Genomic DNA, 24,548 nt, shown 5'->3' with positions numbered 1-24,548 from the left:
TGACTGTGCTTTGAATCTCATTAAGAAACCCACCCTGTCCATTTTGGCCACTTTCTGTCTTCGTCGTCTGCGCTTATGTCTCCGCATGAGTTGAGTAGACGTACTCTGCTCTGTGGAGCTGCTCAATCTGTAAAACAACGCACAATTGCCCAAATGGCGACTCCGAGGGTCTTTTGATCTCTGATTGCATTACGGATATTACATAATGATACTGTCTGTCTGGGGAAAGTCTAACCTGCTGGCATCCTCATCTTCCTCACTGTCAATAAAGGAGCTTGACTCCAGCTCGCTGCTCATCATGGAGGTGCTGTCGTAGCCCATGGCTGAGTCTCGATTAGCACGCTCAGCCTTCGAGTGTCCGTTTAACCGAGGGACTGTGATAGACATACACACAGCATGTATTCTCAGTACAAACAGTGTAACCACACACAAAACACAGGCTGTGGGAACAGAAGGACTTGGGAGATTTACAAAAGAAATACAAAAATCATTTTTGTAACATTAATATTGAAAATTGTGACTGAGATAATGCCAATAATGCTGGCAAATAAGGACAGATATATTTTGAAAGGGACAAATTATGTCTAAAAAAGATCTCTGGGGTTTGGACTTAGATTTGAGCTTCTTACCAAATCCAACGAAGGAGGCCTTTTTTTTGTATTTAGAGCAAAATGCTTGCAAATAATCACCAAATTGCACTGAAATTTACATCATTACTGGCTGCTTGAACATGCAATTACTGATTTCGTCTAATTGCGCTTATTCCATCTCAGTAAAAGCATACATACACAGACAGGCTTGTGGCTGTGATTCAGGGTGACATCGCACACGTTGGAAGGGTCTGCAGGGAAGCTGCATTCGTCCAAAACACTCCAGCACTGAAGCCGTGTCCATTAATTCCTCAAATTTCAGTACAGCACATCCCAACACAACTCAAGCATACTTTGAGGGCTGTAGCATGGCTGATCTAATGACTTAAACATTTTCCTGCATCATTGTTCTCTGCCTAAAAGCCTCCCAGTGAGGAAAATCATTCACGTCACGCATTCCAGGGTGCTTGCCAAACAAAGCAAAAAATAAAAATAAAAAAATACCTTAAATAAAAAAAAGGTTTGAGTAAATAAGCCTTTAAAGGTTTATGCTAAACTTTTGTTACAAAAGGCTTTCAGGAAATTCCATTCTTGTTATTGGTCTTATTCATCCTCCATCAGCTACTTTCACCACAGCAGCTGTTAGAGCAGTAAGCTCTACTTCTTTTCTGCAAGAAGGTGCTGAGGAAAAGAAAGACAGATACGGGAAAGGAGATGTAATCAAATGTAATCATAGCCCGCGAGAGGCTCGGTGCAACACATGGCTGCCTGGAAATAATGTCGATAGCCGTTTGCAGCATGGCTTTCATATCTTTAGCTCTTATCGCACTTGGGTTGTTGTGAACAGAATTGGTATTATATTTTTATCTTGGACAACTTCGCGCTAAAGCCTTAGCATCATGATTGAGCCTTGAGACTCAAGTTTTTAATCTATTATTTAAAAATCAGCAAGAAAAAAGTAGTACATAAGTTACACAAATATACACGACCACGACTACAACAAATATATATATGCCATGGTAAACAAGACAGCATGTTTAGTGAGGTAATAAATAACATCACTGATCCTATTGCAACTGTACTGCCTACCCTTTTCACATCTTTTTTAAAATAATCAACTGTTATTTTTCATGCTACAACTTAATAGCACATCAGAGATAGATAGATAGATAGATAGATAGATAGATAGATAGATAGATAAAAAAAGTAAAGCCAATTAGCCTATTACACTGTGGTCATTCATTCAATCTGATCAATAATCAATAATATTTTCTATTAACAACAGTAATATAGCTCTTACCTCTACCGCTGCACTAAATGGCACACCTCTATCCCTCTGAAAACGTAACCGACAATAAGTGGGATCTAGCTCATCACGTACTCACACTGCCCACGCAGAAGACAAAAACTGAGATATAATGCACCGCCCAGAGCATGGATTCAACCATGTGATATCCATCCTGACCACAGCCAGGTGTGCCGTCAGACCGCTGATTTACGAACCCAGGTTTGCCTGCGGTGAATAACTACACTATAAGACGAGGAATTACCGTCCTTTTATATTTCCCACCTGTCCTGATTACAACTCGACTTCCACCCCAGAGGGAAAACAGTGAAGTCGTGCTTACTTCTGTTTCAGAAAATCCCCAAAGCCTTCCATATGTCTCAGTCAAAAAGGCAGAAATGTTCAACAGTTGTACGGGTCGATTCAGAGCAATAAATAAGTATATCCAGTCATTTGCAAAACAAGCTGAGCTCTCGGTCTCTTACCACAGGATAATTCAGCCCCAGCGGTTAAGCAGGATGAATATAACAGAGCCTTAGGCATGAAAACTAATATTCACTCATACAGTGCTGCAGCCGTGAGGCCTCACACCTGTCCAACCCCGACACCACCACGATATGCCATGTATTATACTCACACAGACACACACGCTTTGGCTTAAGGTAAACATATAGAATTATTACTATAATCAGCAGATGAACTGATTTGATCCAAACAGGGTCAAAGTTACAGCGAAGTAAAATGTCTGAAATGGTTTTTCTTTGATAGTTTTTAGAATTTGAATTATATAAAAGTGTCAAATGTCCCCACACTAACAGAATAGAATTTTTTTAATAAGAAATGACAAATATTTAATGCTTGGAAAAACCAATAAAAAAGAAATGATAACTAAAATCATTTATCACTGAGGGTTCGAGTCCCACCTTTAGGTCTGTGTTAGTGAAGTTTGCTTGTTCTTCCATAATTCGTGGGTTTCCTATGGGGACTCTGTAGTTTTACACTCTGGTGTGTGCTTGTGCCCTGCACTGGACTGATATCCTCTCTAGTGTGTACCCTTCCTAATGCCCTGTGTCCCCTGAGATAGGCACCATGCCTTCCACGACCTTGTACAAGATAACTGGTATAGAGAAAGAGTGAGAGGGGCTCTTAATCCATTGTCAGAATTTGGGGCAAATAACATTACTATCCTATTTACACTTCAGTTCATAAATATGAATTATTTTTATTTCCAGATAAGAGACTGATTGCATTTCCTCAGAGACTGACTGCATACAATTACAGTACTTTAATCGGATGCAACACAATAATTGGTGCATCCGGAAAGTTCTCCTGGACATTATGATAATGGAGAGAGAGAGAGAGAGAGAGAGAGAGTGGTAAGGCTGTAGCTCATCACTGTGGGCATGAGATGTATACTCCTACTCAACTACTTTTTATTTATATATAGCAGGCATCACTAAATGCGGGCCGCGTCTGGACCGAACGTCCGATTTTTTGATGAATGAGAATAATTAATATTATTAATTTACCAGTAATGTAGCGCTTTTTCTCCTTGAAGAGGGCGTGGCTACAGTGTACACGTCACTTAATGTGATATTTACCGTGTTAGAGGGTGCAAAAAAACAACAAACGGAAAGCACTTCTGTGGAAAACGCGAGCAAAATTACTAAGCTCTAGCCTCTTTCAGATGAGTCAGATATAAAGGTTTTTTATATCTTAATGTCAAATCATCGTTCGAGGCTTGTGCAGAGAAATAATATTAACACACATTTACAGCTGCATGAAGGCAGCATTCACATGAAAAAGAAGGGAGCATTAAAGAGTGAGTGAGGGCATCACGTGATCAACGTTTTTTATCTGTCTTCTGCTGCGGAATTGTGGGTAATCGTCTCCCCTGCTGGCTCTTAGTGCGCATCTCTCACTGGTAAAATCAACATCCGTGCACGCATGTACTGTTTACCATAACACTGTGACCACACGTGTGCACGTAAAAAACATTTTATTTTGTGTCTGTATGCGTGTAAAGCAAATGCAAGTCTCATTAGAGAGGTTAAAGATCCATTTTCTCTCCCTGTATCTGCCTGCTCTGTGTCTGTGTGCGCGCACATCATTGGACACCCTGCCCCACACACACACACAGTAGTAGTAGTACACTAGTAGTAGTATTTTTAACTTTTGCTTTCCACTTTTTCAGTAGTTTTCATCACTTTGACTGCACAGTTAAGGTGAGTATATTCGGTTATTTGTTTGTTTTTTAAATCTATTTATTTCACAGTTTAGTAGGATGCAAATCATCAAAGACTTACCGTATGTAATCTTTTTGTTTAGGGAAAATCAGAAGAATCCTAAACCCATAAAGTCCCTATTAGGGTTAAACAATATCTAAAACTTAAGATTGAGTTGTGATTCTCAACAATTTTATTTAACTTTCTGACCCCTGGCAGACACATTCTGGCAGATTACGAATAATCTCTCTCTCTGGCTCTCTCTCTCTCTCTCTCTCTCTCTCTCGATCTTTTCCCAGTTTCTTCTGTCTCGCTGCTCTAGGCGTTTATCAGTGCAGCTGCTAATGAAGTCACACTAATGAGTCTCTTACTAATGAGATTCTAACTGCATGAGCAAAAGAGCACAGATCATTATAGGGTATGATGTTGTGGTAAAAAGAGCAAAGGAGTTTTTAATGAGTGCATTCAAACATGAAAAGCAAGAAGATCAATAAATTAAAACGTTTAGAATGTGGCATACTGTTCAGTGCAAAAGTGTGAGCACCCTCTTTAGTGACTGGGTAAATTACTCTATTTTACAGTTTATCTAAAAACACAATCAGATTGTTTTCCTTCTAAGAAAAGCCTGTTACAAAACAACATATCAATTACTGCAACTGCAGCGATCTTCCTTAACAATCTTAATAATTTGCATGCTCTTTAGCATAATGTCTCATTAAGGCATGTAAGGACCTAAAAGTGTCGAAACTAATTAATTTTTGTACGTCATATTAAAGGAATGAAAAGTTCAAACAAGCTTAAAATATCAAACAGTAAAACCAACCTTTTCGAAGACCTTTAGAAAATATTTTAATATTTAGGTATATAGTACCATTTGCAATAAAAGAGACTTTAATAAATACTTATAATGAAATTATCTATCTATATTATTAAGTTCTTCTTAAGGAGTTCTATTTCATTATTTAGTTTCATCATTTCGAAGTAATGGTGTGCTAACTTTCGAACTCGTGTAGTTGGGATTTGCATCTCAAATTTCGCTGGCAAATCAAAACCATCTATTCACATGAGATGAGAGGAGCATACTGTAAAAACAAGCCAGGATGTGCTGTAGCGAGGAGAGCAGCTTCTCTCAGCGGGGATGAAAATGTTTTCTTTTATCTTGCAGCTGACCTTTTTTTTTTTTAAAGCAAACTCAGGACGTACACGACCAAGAAAACAAACAGTGCCTAAAACACTCGACTAAAAAAACAAATACAACACTTTAGAACAAAAGCACTAAAAACTTCCTATGGTCTGACTGGAAAATACCAACCTTCAATGGCATTCCTAATGATGGGAATCACCAGGGAGCAGTCGATACAATGTCACCATGATACCTCGATGCTCATTCAAGTTGTATTGCGATTCTGTAAGTATCACAATTTTATAAATATCCTGATTCTTTTTTTTTATTTAATTTTATTTTATTGCATTACAATTCTAAACAAGATCGGCAAATAATTAATTCCTACCACACAGGACACTGTGCTTCCTGCTAAAGTGTAAATAGTTTAGAGTGTTCTGCAAGATGAGCAAAAATTTTAATAAATTCTGACTTAAAAAACGAGCGAATCTTGGTTTACGAATACCAAGAATCATGTATCACGCATGAGGTTCTTGTTTTGATGCAGAGCGAATCGTTTTTCACTCTCGCGCGCTCTGCAGAATTGTGGGTAATCGTCTCCCCTGCTCGGTCTTAGGGCGTGTCTCTCACTCAGATAATCAACATCCGTGCATGCGTGTACTGCTTACTGACTGTGACCACATGAGTGCACGTAAAACATTTTTTTTGCGTGTTTGTATGCTCGTGTGTACTGTTTATTATAACGCACATGTGCGCGCATGTAAAGCAAAAAGAAATTCTTATTTGAGAGGTTAAAGATCCATTTTCTTGATAACTCACATGCTATATGTAATCTGGAGATAAAACTGGGTATATTTATGTAAGTTTTTGTGTAGATTCAGATTCTGCAATCGGAATTTGTCTATCTGCTGTGGTTATAGAGATATTTCTAAAAAAACATTTTTTGGGCATACCCCTTTTCGACCCCCCAGAACCCAAGGTCTGCATGTATATATGTTACTCAAAAAAATAGGGGTTACTTCACATCACCTTATCTTGAAAATAAATAAAAACCAGGGTTGTGTTATGCCCTGTTTTATAGAAATCTTTAAAAATTAATTGTCCAGGTCTTGCAACATTAAATGATTTGACACACAGAAATGTACTGCAATATCTGTAGAATATTTAATGCATACTCATAAAATCTGCTCCTTTCAAAGTAAAAGTTACCTCAAATTCTTCTGTAATGCATGTCTAGTCAAAGACTGATAATGACGTTCTTCATCTCTCTACACTAAAAGGACTAATCACAGTTTTTTTTCCATCACCCTGGGTATCTGATTCTGAAAGAACAAAGCCCACAAAAATGAGTTCATGGAATAAGACAAAAAGGTACATGTACATGTACGAGACCTGTCAAGTTGCAGTGACACAAATAATATCAACTAGGAAAGGCATGCACTTTGTAGCTACCAAAGTCATTTTGATAGGAAATGCCTCCACAAATTTGTAAAAAAGAATTATAATTCTTGTACTGGCTGGCTGCACCATCTGAGAATGCACATGATTTAAATTTGGTAGAAGAACTTTCAGTGGATTCATGAGAACCTTAATGAACTTGTGAACTAGCATTGTGTTCCCTTTCATTACTGACAACACCAAAACTTTTGCAACGTAGTGAACCATCGTTTTCACTACCACCCCTATAGTAAACCACGAAAGGATGCAGAATCACATGGGATGTATCCCAATGAAAATCTTGAACAACATCCTGACAAATAAAAAATAACATTCGGCAAAATCCATGAGGATAACAGCCTCCTTTCCAATGGGAAGTTTCTTTTTCAGTTCTTTCAAATAAGCAGCTTGGGCCTTGGCTGTATAGTGATAAGCTGTGCAGGGGTCACATTTTTCACAAGTCTCATAATGAAATCCACTGCTTGAACTGAACAGTGTCATCTGGGTCCAAATCAGCATTTTCAAATATACCATCAAGATTAGGGCTGGGCCAGATTATACCTTCCACGGTAATACCGGTACAATGTTAGGCAATGATAAGAAAATGAAATATCGCGATAGAATATGGGTAAAACACGCATGTGCAGTGCCTTTGTTTCCAAACGCTTATGGCGGAAAAAGCATGGCGGCGGCGGAGAATAAGAAAGGCGAAAGCGGATCGTTGAATGAAACAGATGAACCAGAATTGGTTTGTAAAAATGGTGCAACTTCAGTGGTGTGGAATTTGCATTTGCACTGTTAAAATTTAATATAGCTTTAATGCACATACAAACAGCTGCTTTGTCTCGTGTCAATCATATCATCAGTTATATCAGTATCGCAAATTTTCAAATATATATCGTGATAAATATTTTTGGCCATATTGCCCTGCCCTAATCAAGATAATCAGATAGTTTTGATTTAGGGGGCCACTGCTCACACCTGTGCAACATATAGTCACGAGAATCCAAAGAACAGACAAGCTTTGACATCAGGTCTTTATAATCAGATTGTGATTAAGATATCAAACTACAGTGAAAAGCTTCAGTTAATAAATTAAAATGAAATCATAAATGAAACACACTCACCTGCTTTTGTTTTTCTGCACTTAATTAGCACCAAGAAAAAGATGATGCAATCACCAAGTTCCTTGAGTGCAAGGTCACTCATGGAGTTGGTTGGAGATAATTTAACTTTCTGATCAGTATGAACCTGAATGGTTCAGTTACAGGATACTGTTTGACAGTGATACATGTAACTTACATGTACCACCATAAAATGACACATTTACTGGTAGATAAGGCCTATTGTGTAGATCCATGTACATTCTCTGTATATAAAATGTGTATCAAAACATTTGCAAAACCTGGACAATTAATTTTTGATGATTTCTATAAAACAGGGCATAACACACCCCTGGTTTTTATTTATTTTCAAGATAAGGTGATGTGAAGTAACCCCTATTTTTTTGAGTAACATATATACATGCAGACCTTGGGTTCTGGGGGGGTCGAAAAGGGGTACCCCAAAAAAATGTTTTTTCAGAAATATCTGTAAGGGTCCTCCACTAGAGGTCACTGTTTTTATTTTGTAGTTTTTGTTGGCCGACTCAGTTTCCCAGCAGGCACCTCGGTCAGGTGATGCAGTGCACACCTGAACCGAGGTAGCCATCAATTAATCTATAAATAGCTGTTTAGACTGGGAAACTGGGTCGAGCATTTTTTGGTAAAACCACTGTCAGTTATGTGGGCATTTTGGTTTGTTTTTATCTGTTTAATTTGTACTTTGATTTTAGTTGTGTTAACTTGGGCTCTCTTATTGGCAATGTCTCTGTGTATGTTTTGTGTGTCTGTGTTAGTGGAGCTGATTCAGTCCTGTCCTCCTGTGTTCTTGTGGTTAGCTAGAGCAGGTAAGCAGTTAGGTGTATGTGTGGCTAGGAGCATGATTAGCTAAATGCTATGTTGAGTTTATAGTACAGTTACAGTACTAGCATGCTTCTAGCCATAGCCCCTCTGTGTCTCTAGCTATCCTGTGTTTCCTCTCCCCCGAGTTGCCCAGTAAGCCTAGCCTATGATGGTCCCCTAGCTTAGCCTTTGATGGTCCCCTAGCCTAGCCTATGATGGTCCCCTAGCCTAGCCTTTGATGGTCCCCTAGCCTAGCCTATGATGGTCCCCTAGCCTAGCCTATGATGGTCCCCTAGCCTAGCCTATGATGGTCCCCTAGCCTAGCCTTTGATGGTCCCCTAGCCTAGCCTTTGAGGGTCCCCTAGCCTAGCCACTGGGTATCCCTTGTCTGTGTTTCCTCTCCCCCTAGCGTCCCAGTGTGTCTAGGTTTAGAGTGCGGTCCCTCCGGGCTTCGGAGTAACGACTAGCTTGTGAGTGCTGCCTCGCTTAGCCTTGGAGGGCTGCCTCGCCTAGCCACTGGGTAGTCTTTGTCTGTGTTTCTGTGCCCCTATTCCCTAGTGTGTTTAAGCTAGTAGGTAAGTATAGCTTAGTGCATGTTGGGGCTGAAGACATGCTTAGCTAGGTGTATGTGTAGCTAACTGCCATGGTTAAGCAATGCTTAACCATGTTTAGCTAGAAGCCATGCCTAGCTGATTGCCATGTCTTTAGCCCTTGTCCTGTCCCTCTCTTGGTCTCTCGTCTCGTCTTTACGTGTCTCCTGTCCTCTCCAGTGTCTCCTGTCCTCTCCAGTGTCTCCAGTGTCTCTAGTGTCTCCCGTGTCTCCCGTGTCTCTAGTGTCTCCCGTTCTCCCTAGTGTCTCGTTTCAGCTCCACACCTTGTTTAGGTCCTGTTGTGTTTGTCCCCCTGTTATGTGTCTCGCCGCAGGGCGTGTTAGGTGTCTCGCCGCAGGGCGTGTTAGGTGTCTCGCCGCAGGGCGTGTTAGGTGTCTCGCCGCAGGGCGTGTTAGGTGTCTCGCCGCAGGGCGTGTTAGGTGTCTCGCCGCAGGGCGTGTTAGGTGTCTCGCCGCAGGGCGTGTTAGGTGTCTCGCCGCAGGGCGTGTTAGGTGTCTCGCCGCAGGGCGTGTTAGGTGTCTCGCCGCAGGGCGTGTTAGGTGTCTCGCCGCAGGGCGTGTTAGGTGTCTCGCCGCAGGGCGTGTTAGGTGTCTCGCCGCAGGGCGTGTTAGGTGTCTCGCCGCAGGGCGTGTTAGGTGTCTCGCCGCAGGGCGTGTTAGGTGTCTCGCCGCAGGGCGTGTTAGGTGTCTCGCCGCAGGGCGTGTTAGGTGTCTCGCCGCAGGGCGTGTTAGGTGTCTCGCCGCAGGGCGTGTTAGGTGTCTCGCCGCAGGGCGTGTTAGGTGTCTCGCCGCAGGGCGTGTTAGGTGTCTCGCCGCAGGGCGTGTTAGGTGTCTCGCCGCAGGGCGTGTTAGGTGTCTCGCCGCAGGGCGTGTTAGGTGTCTCGCCGCAGGGCGTGTTAGGTGTCTCGCCGCAGGGCGTGTTAGGTGTCTCGCCGCAGGGCGTGTTAGGTGTCTCCCCTTGTCTGTGTCTTGCCAGAGAGCTCCTGTTAGCACAAAGTTAAGTATCGTTTAAGTTTGTTTGTTCCTTTGTTTGTATCTTTATTTATACTTTGTTTAACTATCATTAAAAAGACTCTTTTTTGGTTATACCACCCCTTTGCCTCTATGCCTGCTCCTTCCGCCCACGGCGTCAACACCTGCCAATACACCCAGATCGTGACAGAATGCTCGACCCATCAAGGCATAGCAGAGGGGGCTGGGACTTTAGACCCCTCAGCCTCACGTGGAGGCCACAGCTGCAGCACCCTTCAGCCTCACGTGGAGGCCACAGCTGCAGCACCCTTCAGCCTCACGTGGAGGCCACAGCTGCAGCACCCTTTCAGCCTCACGTGGAGGCCACAGCTGCAGCACCCTTCGGCCTCACGTGGAGGTCCCGGCTGCAGCACCCTTCGGCCTCACGTGGAGGTCCCGGCTGCAGCACCCTTCGGCCTCACGTGAAGGTCCCGGCTGCAGCACCCTTCGGCCTCACGTGGAGGTCCCGGCTGCAGCACCCTTCGGCCTCACGTGGAGGTCCCGGCTGCAGCACCCTTCGGCCTCACGTGGAGGTCCCGGCTGCAGCACCCTTCGGCCTCACGGGGAGGTCCCGGCTGCAGCGTCGTCGTGCGCCTCACGGGGAGGTCCCGGCTGCAGCGTCGTCGTGCGCCTCACGGGGAGGTCCCGGCTGCAGCGTCGTCGAGCGCCTCACGGGGAGGTCCCAGCAACACCAGCAGGCCTCATGTGGAGGTCCCCACCTTCGTCCAGTAGCCCTTATTCAAGGCTCGCCGCCTTCGGAGCGACACCCCAGCACAGCGTCCAGCACCCGGCTTCGATGTCGGGCACCCACCACTGCACGGCGGAGGAAAAGCCAGTACTGCATCGGCCGCCCGGATTGGGGGACAACACAGCACTGTCTTCAGGGGCTCTACTTCTCAGAGCAATACAGTGCTGCCCCCTCCGCCCGGCCTACAACAGCGATCCGGTGCTGCCTCCGCCACACAGTTGACTACAGGAGTTAGCCCGTCGGGTGAAGGGACACCAGGGAAGTGCCTTGGGACCACCAATAGCGCTCCGGAGGAGCGGTTTAAGGGGGGGGTACTGTAAGGGTCCTCCACTAGAGGTCACTGTTTTTATTTTGTAGTTTTTGTTGGCCGACTCAGTTTCCCAGCAGGCACCTCGGTCAGGTGATGCAGTGCACACCTGAACCGAGGTAGCCATCAATTAATCTATAAATAGCTGTTTAGACTGGGAAACTGGGTCGAGCATTTTTTGGTAAAACCACTGTCAGTTATGTGGGCATTTTGGTTTGTTTTTATCTGTTTAATTTGTACTTTGATTTTAGTTGTGTTAACTTGGGCTCTCTTATTGGCAATGTCTCTGTGTATGTTTTGTGTGTCTGTGTTAGTGGAGCTGATTCAGTCCTGTCCTCCTGTGTTCTTGTGGTTAGCTAGAGCAGGTAAGCAGTTAGGTGTATGTGTGGCTAGGAGCATGATTAGCTAAATGCTATGTTGAGTTTATAGTACAGTTACAGTACTAGCATGCTTCTAGCCATAGCCCCTCTGTGTCTCTAGCTATCCTGTGTTTCCCCCACCCTCGAGTTGCCCAGTGAGCCTAGCCTTTAGGTGTCCCCTAGCTTAGCCTTTGATGGTCCCCTAGCCTAGCCTATGATGGTCCCCTAGCCTAGCTTTTGATGGTCCCCTAGCCTAGCCTATGATGGTCCCCTAGCCTAGCCTTTGATGGTCCCCTAGCCTAGCCTTTGAGGGTCCCCTAGCCTAGCCACTGGGTATCCCTTGTCTGTGTTTCCTCTCCCCCTAGCGTCCCAGTGTGTCTAGGTTTAGAGTGCGGTCCCTCCGGGCTTCGGAGTAACGACTAGCTTGTGAGTGCTGCCTCGCTTAGCCTTGGAGGGCTGCCTCGCCTAGCCACTGGGTAGTCTTTGTCTGTGTTTCTGTGCCCCTATTCCCTAGTGTGTTTAAGCTAGTAGGTAAGTATAGCTTAGTGCATGTTGGGGCTGAAGACATGCTTAGCTAGGTGTATGTGTAGCTAACTGCCATGGTTAAGCAATGCTTAACCATGTTTAGCTAGAAGCCATGCCTAGCTGATTGCCATGTCTAGCCCTTGTCCTGTCCCTCTCTTGGTCTCTCGTCTCGTCTTTACGTGTCTCCTGTCCTCTCTAGTGTCTCTAGTGTCTCCCGTTCTCCCTAGTGTCTCGTTTCAGCTCCACACCTTGTTTATGTCCTGTTGTGTTTGTCCCCGTTATGTGTCTCGCCGCAGGGCGTGTTAGGTGTCTCGCCGCAGGGCGTGTTAGGTGTCTCGCCGCAGGGCGTGTTAGGTGTCTCGCCGCAGGGCGTGTTAGGTGTCTCGCCGCAGGGCGTGTTAGGTGTCTCGCCGCAGGGCGTGTTAGGTGTCTCGCCGCAGGGCGTGTTAGGTGTCTCGCCGCAGGGCGTGTTAGGTGTCTCGCCGCAGGGCGTGTTAGGTGTCTCGCCGCAGGGCGTGTTAGGTGTCTCCCCTTGTCTGTGTCTTGCCAGAGAGCTCCTGTTAGCACAAAGTTAAGTATCGTTTAAGTTTGTTTGTTCCTTTGTTTGTATCTTTATTTATACTTTGTTTAACTATCATTAAAAAGACTCTTTTTTGGTTAAACCACCCCTTTGCCTCTATGCCTGCTCCTTCCGCCCACGGCGTCAACACCTGCCAATACACCCAGATCGTGACAATATCTCCATAACCGCAGCAGGTTTTCTGATCAGAATCTGCATCTACATAAAAACTTACATAAATATACCCAGTTTCATCTCCATATGACATATAGCAAGTGAGTTAACAAGGAAAAGAGGATTTCAAAAAGGGGCGTGGCATGTCTTAAAGCACTTTGAGGCCAAAAATTTAGATGGCTGCCATTTTTTAACGAGTGGGAGTTTTCATGGCAATATCAACAATTGGTGAAAAAATCAGCAAAATCTGAGAGGTGATGGTGGAAAATTTCTCTTTCATTGGTTGATTTGAGATGGAATAACTCCCCTTTACACACACTCCTCCTCCTCTCGCCTTTACACACACACTGCTCTTTCTCTCGCCTTCACACACACACACCCCTCCTCCTGTTGCCTTCCCACACATACACACCCCTCCTCCTGTCGCCTTCGCATGCATATACACACACACACACCATTATTTCTAGTAAAGTGCAGGTTAATTAGTTTTTTGTTTTTTTTTACTTTATATTTTGTATAAATTATTTTTATGTATTTAATTTTTTTGGGCTGTGGAACAATTAATTTGAGTTTCCATTGTTTCGTATGGGAAAAGTCGCTTTGATTTACAAAGCGAATTGTGGAGCGAATTGTGCTCGCAATCCATACTGTGGTATCTTTTTATTTATTTATTTGTTTATATAATTTAGATTTTGTCTGTGATCTGCAAAACTGAACCTTTGTTCTATCCTTGACCTCTGAAGTTTTTTTACACAGGGGAAAAAACACAACCCTATACCTGTCCTTGCTGTTTTTTTTTTCAAAATATATCTGTCCTTAGCTGAGTGTTTATTAGCTCTGTGGCATGTATGGACTTCTGGTAGATGATATGTGATATGCAGTATATTGTTCAGAAATACAGTATTTCAGAATGACTTACGCTTGTTGTCCCGTGCCCTGCGGCTCCTCTCGCGCTCCCTTCTCTGGCTTACAAGAGACTCTGTGCCTGTCTCTGTGTCCAATCCATCCCGACTGCTCACCGCATTGGCACTACACACACACATACACACACATTGAGGTTTTAATGAAGCCACAAAACCATAAAAAGATCTGGTGTGCAGGTTTTTGTTATGCATTTTCCTAAGTAGTTTAACGGTTATGATGTACGTAAATACTGTTAGTCTCGTATACTGTATTTCTCCAGTAGGTAAGAGCCTGAGATCCTAATTGTTATTGGGGAGAAGTAACCTGGCCTCAGGCCGAGCACCACTCACTGCAGCACAGAAGAGAGTTAGTGTGTGTGTGTGTGTGTGTGTGTGTGTGTGAGAGAGAAAGAGAGAGATGATGTGCAGTGGGGCTGGTTATTCTGTCAAAAGCTTGTGGAATGTTGCTCAGGGCTGGAGAGAAACCTGAAGCTCATGAGAATGCCATCTTTTCTCAAACACTCAAAGAAGAATCATGAAATAAGTCTTACAGCAATTTAACACCTTATTTGTTGCAAAGTAATTTTTTTCTTTACTTTGGCAGATTGGGAGGCAGTTGTTCATGCACTACACATGTACTCCCAATCTGACAAAAACTGAGGGTCTCAAATGACATCCAAAACAACGTTTTATCCCCAGAGTGGCGCAGTGGTAACGTGTTCGCCCTGTTATCCGAACATCGGGTAACGGGGGCCGCTTATGGGCGTCTTTAAGCTCACGCAAGCGGAAGGAGCGGACAGCGCTGTCCTCCGAATGTGTTACGCCACCCCCAACGGGGCGTGAGCGAGCAGTTTGAAAAGATGCGGTCGGCTGGCGTCACGTGGTTTGGAGGAAACACATGATAGTCTTCAGGTAGTAATAGCCTTAAAGTGGAATCCCCCTAGTGATGGGTGGGAATTGGATACGACTAGGGAGAAAATCGGGGAGAAAAAAATAAATATGGTTATGAACATCTGCACTACAATTATATGGAAGGAATAAGCGCTTCTACAGGCAAGGTTAAGCCTTTCTCTATTTAGAAGGACTGCAAGGTCTGTTGTTATTTCATCCACACCCCTGGCTTTATTTATGAAAAAATTAATCCCAGCAGAACAAAAACATATTTAGTTATGGACTCAATGGAGTCATCTCATAAAATATTTTGTAGCACAGCGGGAGATTCAACTTTAACAAAAGGGTATAGTGAGAGAGTAACTCTTACAAGTGTTATAAAACAGTGAGGCTGACATTTGCATTTTGGTACAGCTCTCCTATGTCTTTGGTATTAAAACAAATTAAGTTTGGAATGTACTTAAGTCTATTACAACATAAACCTATGCATGTCAGCTCTGTCCCCTGGTGTGAAACAAACAGGGTGGAATGCATCAGTGTGGTTCATTCTGACCGATGTACACACTTTACCCATGAAGAGGTGTGAACTAAACAACTAAACGCTGGTCTGTTAGAAATACAGGGTCTCGTGCTATTTAAAAGTGAACCGAGGCTGAGTCTGCACCAATATGATGTACAGTAAATGGAAAGGATTACTTGCGTTTCACTTTCAATACTCATCTCTTCGCTCGTAATAGCTTTTTAAAGCAACGGCATGACTAAGCCAGGCTTGCATACTTGCAAGAGATCGACCACAGCCTTGGATGCACAGAAAAACTATTTTTAAAAAGTTTTTTTTTTTATCTAACAAACTGGTATATCAATACAAACACATCATATTTTTATTTTTTTATAAATAGGCATAAGTGCATATAGAAATTCAGAAGCTGTTGGTGAGTTAAAAAAAATTATAATATTGTAATAAAATGTTAGTAACTACAAGTAGTAGTGCAACGATAAAAGAACCTTTATGAGAACAAGGAAGAAACGTCCTTGCCAAAATTCCACCATGACCAATCAATGACCATCCAAAAGTTCAAACATACGATTGTAATCTTTTACAAACAACACAGTTTGACAAAGTATCTGGAACAGTTTGGTCTAAAGCAGTGTGACTGCCGCGTTAACATCTGCACAAACAACTTGTCCTTTTGTAACATCTTTAAATATGAATCTTGAAACAATATTTTTGAGCTTCAATAAATACAAATGCCTATTAGCTAGAAATGAATAATGTGAATGGAAGAAGATGAGCAGCTTCAGGAAAATGAACGTCAAGGAAAATGTGCATGAAATACTCGATGGTTTTCTCGCTCTGACTCATTTATTCCTATAGAGTGTGGTGAGTTAACTGTATGTCTCTCTCTGGTGGATCATTTCAACAGCTGCATGATTAACTACAACTGCTGTGTGTGCTGGTTCTTACAGGTACAGTATTCTCATGTGCACTATATTCCAGGCGTTTTTACAGTACGAAGCACTAAACAAACTGAATAAAAAAATGTGTGTTTGTCTATACAGTACAAAAATAAGGTTTTATAATTACAGGACGGAGGTGAACAAATCAGTAGCTGGAGCAAAGGTTACATGCACATTTTTTTTTTGTAGTTGCCATGCATTATTTACAAAACTATTTCCTTACTCATCCAAGAAACTGAGGAAAAAGAAACGACCTCTTCTATCCAGAACTGTAAGGCAGTGGTCTTCAACCTTGGACTAGTTTTATGCAAGACAGTTCTTCATGGACAGCCAATCACACGCTCGTAACTAAGCATAATAAAGTGCATAATATATACAACATACCATAACACAGAATCTGTGTGAGCTCTGAGCTTGTTTCCCTGTGATGATACGTTCCCAAGTGATGGGAGACAGTGACACCTGAAGTGTATTCCTCTTGTGTCCTGTCAGCTCCGTAATTTCATTTTCGCTGCAGACCACCCGTCTCACAAAGGTTTAGATAGGTGGAGATTTCAACGTCAGCAGATGCTTCAAACACACTTTTTTCAAAAGCCACATTTGTTTTATGTTGCAATGTGCAGATTGAAGCAAATTGGAGACAATCTCATCAAACTCCGATAGTCAATAATATGGAAATAAAATGAAATATATATTTTATTCTTTCAGTGCAGCCCGGTACCAAGTCATCCATGGCCCGGTACCAGCCCGCAGCCCAGTGGTTGGGGACCACTGCTGTAGAGTACTTGATTTATAATTTATTTGTACTTTGTTACTAGAATTTCAATTCAGCCACAACTGTGAAGAAATTCTGTACATTTTATAGCTTATATTTCTATATAAAAAAAGGTTGTTTTTTTTGCATGGTCAGCCTAAATTTGCAGTGTTAAAAATGCAAGTAATGGAAATTCACAAGAAGGGGCAATATCGCCCCCTTTAGACTATTATATTGTACACGCTGCAAGATTTAACTTTTCACCCTGACACACCCAATTATGTACAACTGATGGACTTGTTTAGATGATTCACTAAAATATTTTTCATGTTTTCATGTTCTTGCCGGCAACGTGCATTTATTTATTTATTTATTACTCTTTTCATTTCCTCCTGTAAATGACTGTAAGCAACGGTAATCAAGTATAAGCCATTTCCCTCTATGATTAATAAAGTTCTTCGAATCTTGAATTAAATCTTAAAAACACAGCACAGGTTTGGGTTCTATAAATAATTTTATAAAGGGTCAATTTTACCACTTTCAAAATATGGATATGATGTCGTGAAATTATTATTATTATTATTATTATCATTATTATTTTGTCATAGACACAACTAAAAAGAACAATAAAAGCATGTGATCATGCATGTGATATGCTATTTCTTTGCCTGTGTGACCTATTTATTATTATTTTTTTGTTTTCGCTGAATCATGTTTGGGTTCATCATATCAAATTCAGTTCATCAATACTGCTTATTTTGTGCTAAAAAAAAAAAGGACATGTCACTCAATACCGCACAATCCTGAGCCCTATATATGTTTTATTTATTTCATTTTTTTTCTTTAAACAGCAAAACGAATAATGGTTAAAATGCTCTGAGCTTGAAGGGCTATGAGGAAAAAATCTATGCAACAGATTCAACAATCATCATCAACATGCTTATGCAACGTCTCCCGAGATGTTTCAGAAGGGAGGGGAATAGAAAGGAAGAGAGAGAGAAAGAGAGAGAGAGCGAGATTTTCATCCATTTCCCATGGCATTTATGCTACAAGGGGCTAAAAAAAATCACCACATTTGATACTTTGGTACATCCAAAGGCAAGTACTTTTGTTCTTTTACTCAAGTGGAAAATTATATAAATTACTTCTAATTTCACTGGAATAACATTCTAGCTCTAAATTCACTCAAGTACCAGATTTGTGCACTTTCTCCAGCATTGCTACTATCTCTATTATAACGCACTTGTATTGGGCCAGTGGCACGGAGCTAGCTATGTGCTCAAGATTTCACCAATCAGTAACAAGAAGGGATGCAGGATGGCCATGGCTGACCCTGCATTATGACACTAACTTTCTACCTGGGTGTATGTAGAAAAGAATTTCACTCTTCAATAATTTACAAAAGTGAAAACACACCTCTAATTTCAGCAAACTTGGACATATTTTAGAGTAGTCAATGTGCAGCTTGTATAACAGTATAGATTTACTGTCCTCTAAAAAAAATAACTCAACAGAGGACTGGCAACCAAAGTAAGTACACCCCAAGTGATAAACGCAGTTAAGGCATCTTTAACCATGAAAAGTCACATGACCAATTCATCATGTTCAGGGGTTAAGGCCATCGAGGGCGCTTATACAAAATATTGACATTTTCGACACAGTTTTGACTTGGTTACTTGGGGTGTAATCATTTTCGTTGCCAGTTATTTAGAAAATAAAGTCTGCATGTAGTGTTATCAAAAATCAAAACGCATCAGCACGTCTACTAGTTACAATGATGTATGATTTGTTCGTATATTCAACTTTAAATTCTCCAACGTTATGACTCACATCCAGCCATCATCCATCTAGGAACCTCGATAGTCCAACTATGGACCGTGAAGCCCAATGGAGACTATTGTATTTATTCCCATTTTTGTACAACCATGGTAGGACTTCCGGTCATCATTCACACGCACCTTCACACACTACGGGCAATTCGTCTAATCTGCATGTCTTCGTATTGTGGGAGGAAACCCGAGAACCCGGAGGAAACCCACCCGGCACGGGGAGAACAGGGAAACGAACTGTACTCCTATACAAGCTGCACAATGACTACTCTAAAGTATATCCAGTTTTCATTTCTATAGTATTGGCCCTAGAGAACATATAACAAAGTGGTTGCTGAAATGTGAGGGGTGTATTAACCTTTGTGAGATACTCAGTCTCATCGTCTATACCACTTTATCCTGTATTCAGCGTCGCGGAGAGCCTGGAGCCTATCCCAGGAGACTTGGAGCCTGAAATAAGTTCTTTACATAATACAACAACAAAAACACTGTGGCTCATGCCGGTTTTACATTTGATCATTTTGCTCATTTGACACTTTTATCCACATCAGCTCAAATTTAAATCAGGATTGAACTGAGCTGTTGAGGATGAAGTGCCTTGCTCACAGACTTTCGCAGTGTATCACGACTTACAAACTGCTAATCAGTCGCTCCATCCCTTAACTACACCTTAAGACTTTGGAGTCATTAGAGACATTATTAAAGGAGTATAAAGATATAATTAACATCCCATGACTTCAAGCACTCACTTTTTTTCCATAGTCTGTATTAATGCACACAAAAAGCTACTAGTTGCTGGTTTTTATCCTCGTTCATTCACAAAGGATAAGGGCTACACGTTTTATCACTGACTTGCCCAGCAGACTATGTAAAAAATGTAAGATTTGTCCACCTCTGTAAATATACAGCATTAAAAACTGTTTCATAAGTACAACATATTTACATAACTCTTCACATGAAATTTAGAAAGATGTTCTAGTTTTTGCCCAAGACAGCATAATGAGCAGCCAAGGCTTTACATAGTACATAATAAGCCGGGAACATAATCCTCTCTTCTTTGCTTATATAGTGTATACGCCGAGTTCACGTCATTGTGCTTGCAAAGCCGCAGAGCCCCATTAAAGCAAAGGGGGCTGCTCGAGCCTTGAGAGGATTAAGGCAGATGTAGCACCCTAGCACGTCCTTGGGGTAATGGAGACAGGTGCTTTTAATGTCTGTTAATCCGGTTTAGCCATTCAGGGACTGGCTACCATGTGTTCTCCTCATCTCTCTCCAAGTGTGTTCACCCAGACTATAGAATAATACATGGCACAAAAGCACAAAGGGAACAAACCAGAGATAACATTTGGTGATTTACTGATGCTGCAGTGCAGCTTTTGTGATGGAAATAAATCAGATTTGCTGTCCGAGAAACACACAAGCGGGAATTGACTGAATTAATCTGCAAAGAAATTGGCTAGGAGCCTGTTTGGATGATGCTGAGAGCCAAGTGACATGGCAGCAGAATAGGATAACAGGAAAAGCTGGGATAAAGTCTTGAGGTCGCACCACTAGATGGCAGTCAAAGCCACAGGAAATGGCCGCAGGACCTGCTTAATGTCTCTGTGTGCGAGGAAGTTAAAACACTAACTGGTCCACAGAGGGCAAAATGAGACAAAGTTACATTCGAAATAAAGAGACAGCAGGATGTAACAGATTGCACAAGCTGATAAAAACACACCGCTGATACACACCGGGGTCTGATTTGGAAAAATGTTTTGCAAGTATGATTTAGCTCAATTTTTATTATTATTTTTTCAAATATACAAATCAAGCATAAAGACTGGCCTGCATGGATGACTGAACTGAGGACATAAATACAAACAGAAATAGAGGCGCACAGACTGTAGCGTCTAACGCTTAAATGAGAGCAGCATTTGGGCTCGGTTTCATAAATATGACTCCCGGCAGGATGATAAACAGACCTCGTCTCCAGCTGGCCAACGGACATCTGCTACTGCAGTCACCGCTGCTGTCACGACCCCGAACTGGACCGAGACGAATCAGCTGTTTTGTGATGGATATGTTTCTACCCTAATGAGTTGCAAATTTTATGCCGTTTTCTGAAACGTCAGCAAACGAAAATGCAAATCATAAGTGTGTTTTATTTCCCTGAATATTCTCATAGAAAAAAAACAGAAAACACATGTCAGCTTTAATTTCAGTCACTTTTTTTCTCAAATATTCGGGAATCGTTTTATATCCATCCCAACGCTGATGATTAAGGATGCACGTGTGTGCCTGTAATTTGCTAATTTTGCGTACAGTATTTTGTAATGTAGGCTATTCCTGGAACATTTCCATAATGTCATTACCCTGCACCACTAAAAAAAAAACCGACTATGGAGCCATTACACCTGGTCCTGATCTGGCTTATTAGGGTTGTGGTTGTATTTACAGCTCTAGTACGCATTAATACCTTGCTGTGTAAATAGTGTAATTCGGGTTTATTGCTATAAAACAACATTTGCACTATACATATACTAACCCCCGTAATAAACGTTAATTAGCCGTGTTTACGGTATATTGAATACTTACTGAAATGAGGGGGGTCTCGAGTCTCCGATGCCTCCTGTTCGCTCCAGCGGGGGCGGCAGCTCGGCGTGACTCTCTGGGCACTGAGATCCGCCATCTGAGTGTGTGCTTTCAGTCAGCACCAACTACAGCCAAACACACACACAGAAAAAACAAAGATCTCAGGAAGAGCCTCTCCACAGCGACTAGCGGTCTTGCATAAATAAGCAATGCAGGAAGAGGGACTACAACAGAATGCATTTAGTGCGCTGGGAAAAAGCGTGGACCCTGAAGGATTATGCAAACTGGTCTGCAGACACAGGGGCTGTTATGTGCTTTCGTTAGCTGAAGTCCAGCTCAGACTATCGCACACGGTCAAACCCATGAGAAGACGATTTACACTAGTAAGACGATGTGGTTGTTCGTTAAACCACACCGTTTATGTATTAGAAATTACAATAAAAGACTTAGAAAATCCCAAACACACCAGCATTTCTACTAGTTACAGTGATGTATGTTTTTGTTTATATATTTAATTTCATATATTAAATTCTCCAATGTAATGATTCACATTCATCTATCATTTATCATATCAATACTATGTTTGTTGTACTTTATCTGATCCACTGGTGTGAACATTACCACTGACAACACAAATCTTGCACGGTACAAAGATTAAAGCAATAATTTAGCAACAGAGTGTGGCTATGATGCTGACGTAAAAGAGGTAAGTGAAAGGAAAAACAAAAGCTCCCTGAACTGATAGGAGGCTGAAGAGAACCTCTTCACCAATATAATATATTGATACAGGATAAGTAAAAGCAGTATATAAATTATACAGATGTGCTGTGTCTGCACGAGAAGCAGCTATAAATAATAGCTCCTTTATTCATCTGGTAAACAACTGTTTTCTGCAAGTTGGGCTTCATAATTATTATTATTGTAATATTATTATTTGTCTACATGATCATAATATCTATTCTACATCTATACTAGAAAACCAACATGCATACGTTACCTTCTGAAGATATTTCACCAGTTCTACTTTTGTTGTTGTTGTGGAATAATACACAAATCATAACCAGTTTTTTTATTTTAATTCGTAACGGTATTCTTAAGAAAGATTTGCATGCGTGCTTCACCCATGAGGCTTTCCTTAAGGTTGCCAAATAAGTTAAGCTGTGAGCACCCAAACTAAACAGTACTGTCAAGCTGCCTCTAGGGAAAAAAACAAAAAATATGATGTGTTTTACTGCAAAATGAAATAAAACCAGTCTGGGTTTCAGACATTTTACAAAAAAATAAAATTAAAAATTGAAAACAATATAAGAAGTTTGGTTTACAATGCATCATCAAATAAATTTCATTTCAGTAGTTGATAACAGTGTCTCATCACAGAACTGTGTCTCATTACTTGCCTTCTGGGGAAATTATATTGAGAAGAATAACATTCCTAACATTCTTCAAAATTTTATTGAATGCATTTAATTCATTCACACTGGCCATTTCGCACAGCGTTTGTTTACCGATTATGTGTGTTTTTTTTGTTTGATGTGTTGCATTTGCTATGTACTGTGGCCTGTGCAAGTCACATTTTGCTAAATTTTGTAGAAAAGATTCTAAAATAAGTGTAGATTGTGTAAATGTTTTTTTTTTTAGTTTTGTTGTCGTTACCGTTGTGTACATGAGGAAAATAACTTATCAGGTTGAGATAAAGTCACTGCGTTTTGCAGTGAAACCCATCATGATGTTTAATGTAATAGTAGGAGTTCATCACAATCTTTCCAGCGACAACATGTGTAGTCCATAATATTATTAAGATGACAGACCAGCATCGCTATAGCATCGATGATACCTCACTGCGTAAAACTAGTGCCAAATGAATATGACTTGATGTCCAAATCAGATCGATATGGGGTATCACCTAATACTCAAAAAACTAAATTTGTTTAAATAGTCATGAGGGTGTATTTGCTGTTACTGTGTGACACAACAGACTTTTGGCTTTGTCATTGATTTAGTGACTTAGGTGATGTAGTGGTTAACACTGTCGCCTTGCACCTCCAGGGTCCGGGTTTGATTCCCGGCCAGGCTCGATTCCCGGCACTGTGTGCATGGAGATTGCATGTTCTCCCCGTGTTTGGTGGGTACCTCCCAGGTACTCCGGTTTCCTCCCACAGTCCAAAGACATGTGGGTTAGGCTGATTGGCATTTCCAAATTACCCATAGTGTGTGAATGGTGTATGTGTGAATAGTGTATGTGTGTGTGCCCTGCGATGGATTGGCGCCCTGTCCGGGGTGTGCCCCGCCTTGTGCCCTGGGCCTCCTGGAATGGGCCACTAGGTCCCCGCAACCCTAAATACAGAATAAAGCGGTATAGACGATGAGACGAGATGAGACTCATACACACCAATTAAAACGCCTTTCTTCTCGGACAAAAAAATCTATTACATTTAAAATATATTATGTTCATTTTACTAACATAAATAAATTTTGTAAATGTACTTAATTCTATTGAACATGTTTAACATAAACATCGAGTCTTTAACACAATTTCACAAAATTTTTCCGTTTAACTTTTTTACACTTTGCTTAAGTGGAAATTTTGCCTTTTATGTCAAAATGTTGATACATTAATATTTTTATGGTAATTGCTAACATCTATTATACTGATTATATTGAGTTTTTAAAGCTGTGTGTATGATCTACTATAATAACTACAGTAAGAGCATGTGTATGTAGCCACATTTAGAAATGGAATTTTTTATTGTTTTAAAATTTGGGAGACTGACAAGGTTTTTTTTTTTACTTTTTGAACTTGTAGGAACCTGCCAACAGGTCCAGGTCACATTCCTTACTCTTAAACTAAACTACACACCTTTTTGATTGGTTTCACTGTAATTAGATAAAACACACAGGAGAAACAAATGAGCCGTAAGCTTTAGAACCAATAACTGAGCAACACACCAGGACAAAATGAATTTAATGACCTAATAAGGTTTTGAATAAGGTTTAAGTTTATCCTTTGTTTTAAAACAGATTATTGATCTTTAAGAAGTGATGTAGTAAAACACTAAATAAACAATGATGTCATTGAAAGCGTACAGTATGCAGCTTGGTTAGAAACTGAGCCGGACATATTACTATTACTATTTTCAATGGGTTGTATCATGAAGGTCCACATGCCAAAGTAGCTCTCTTCACCGCGTGTTCCGCTTTGCGGCAAACTTTATAGTGTGTTACATGGGTCAAGTGCATGCGTGTG

General features: G+C 41.4%; 1 protein-coding gene across 1 annotated transcript in view; it reads right to left on the bottom strand.

The window, feature by feature from the left end:
• dvl1a (dishevelled segment polarity protein 1a) overlaps positions 1-24,548 on the bottom strand; it is a 52,133-nt gene that overhangs the window by 7,804 nt on the left and 19,781 nt on the right. The window contains exons 3-6 of the mRNA XM_053482700.1: positions 21,308-21,429; positions 13,816-13,925; positions 236-374; positions 34-127 (exon numbers count right to left, since the gene is read on the bottom strand). Of these exons, the coding sequence (XP_053338675.1) occupies positions 34-127; positions 236-374; positions 13,816-13,925; positions 21,308-21,429 (465 nt within the window). The remainder of the gene's footprint in view (positions 1-33; positions 128-235; positions 375-13,815; positions 13,926-21,307; positions 21,430-24,548) is intronic.

The sequence above is a fragment of the Clarias gariepinus genome, chromosome 22 (genome assembly GCF_024256425.1).
Source record: "Clarias gariepinus isolate MV-2021 ecotype Netherlands chromosome 22, CGAR_prim_01v2, whole genome shotgun sequence".
Taxonomy (NCBI): Eukaryota; Metazoa; Chordata; class Actinopteri; order Siluriformes; family Clariidae; genus Clarias; species Clarias gariepinus.
This window is presented reverse-complemented; position numbering and strand designations above follow the sequence as displayed.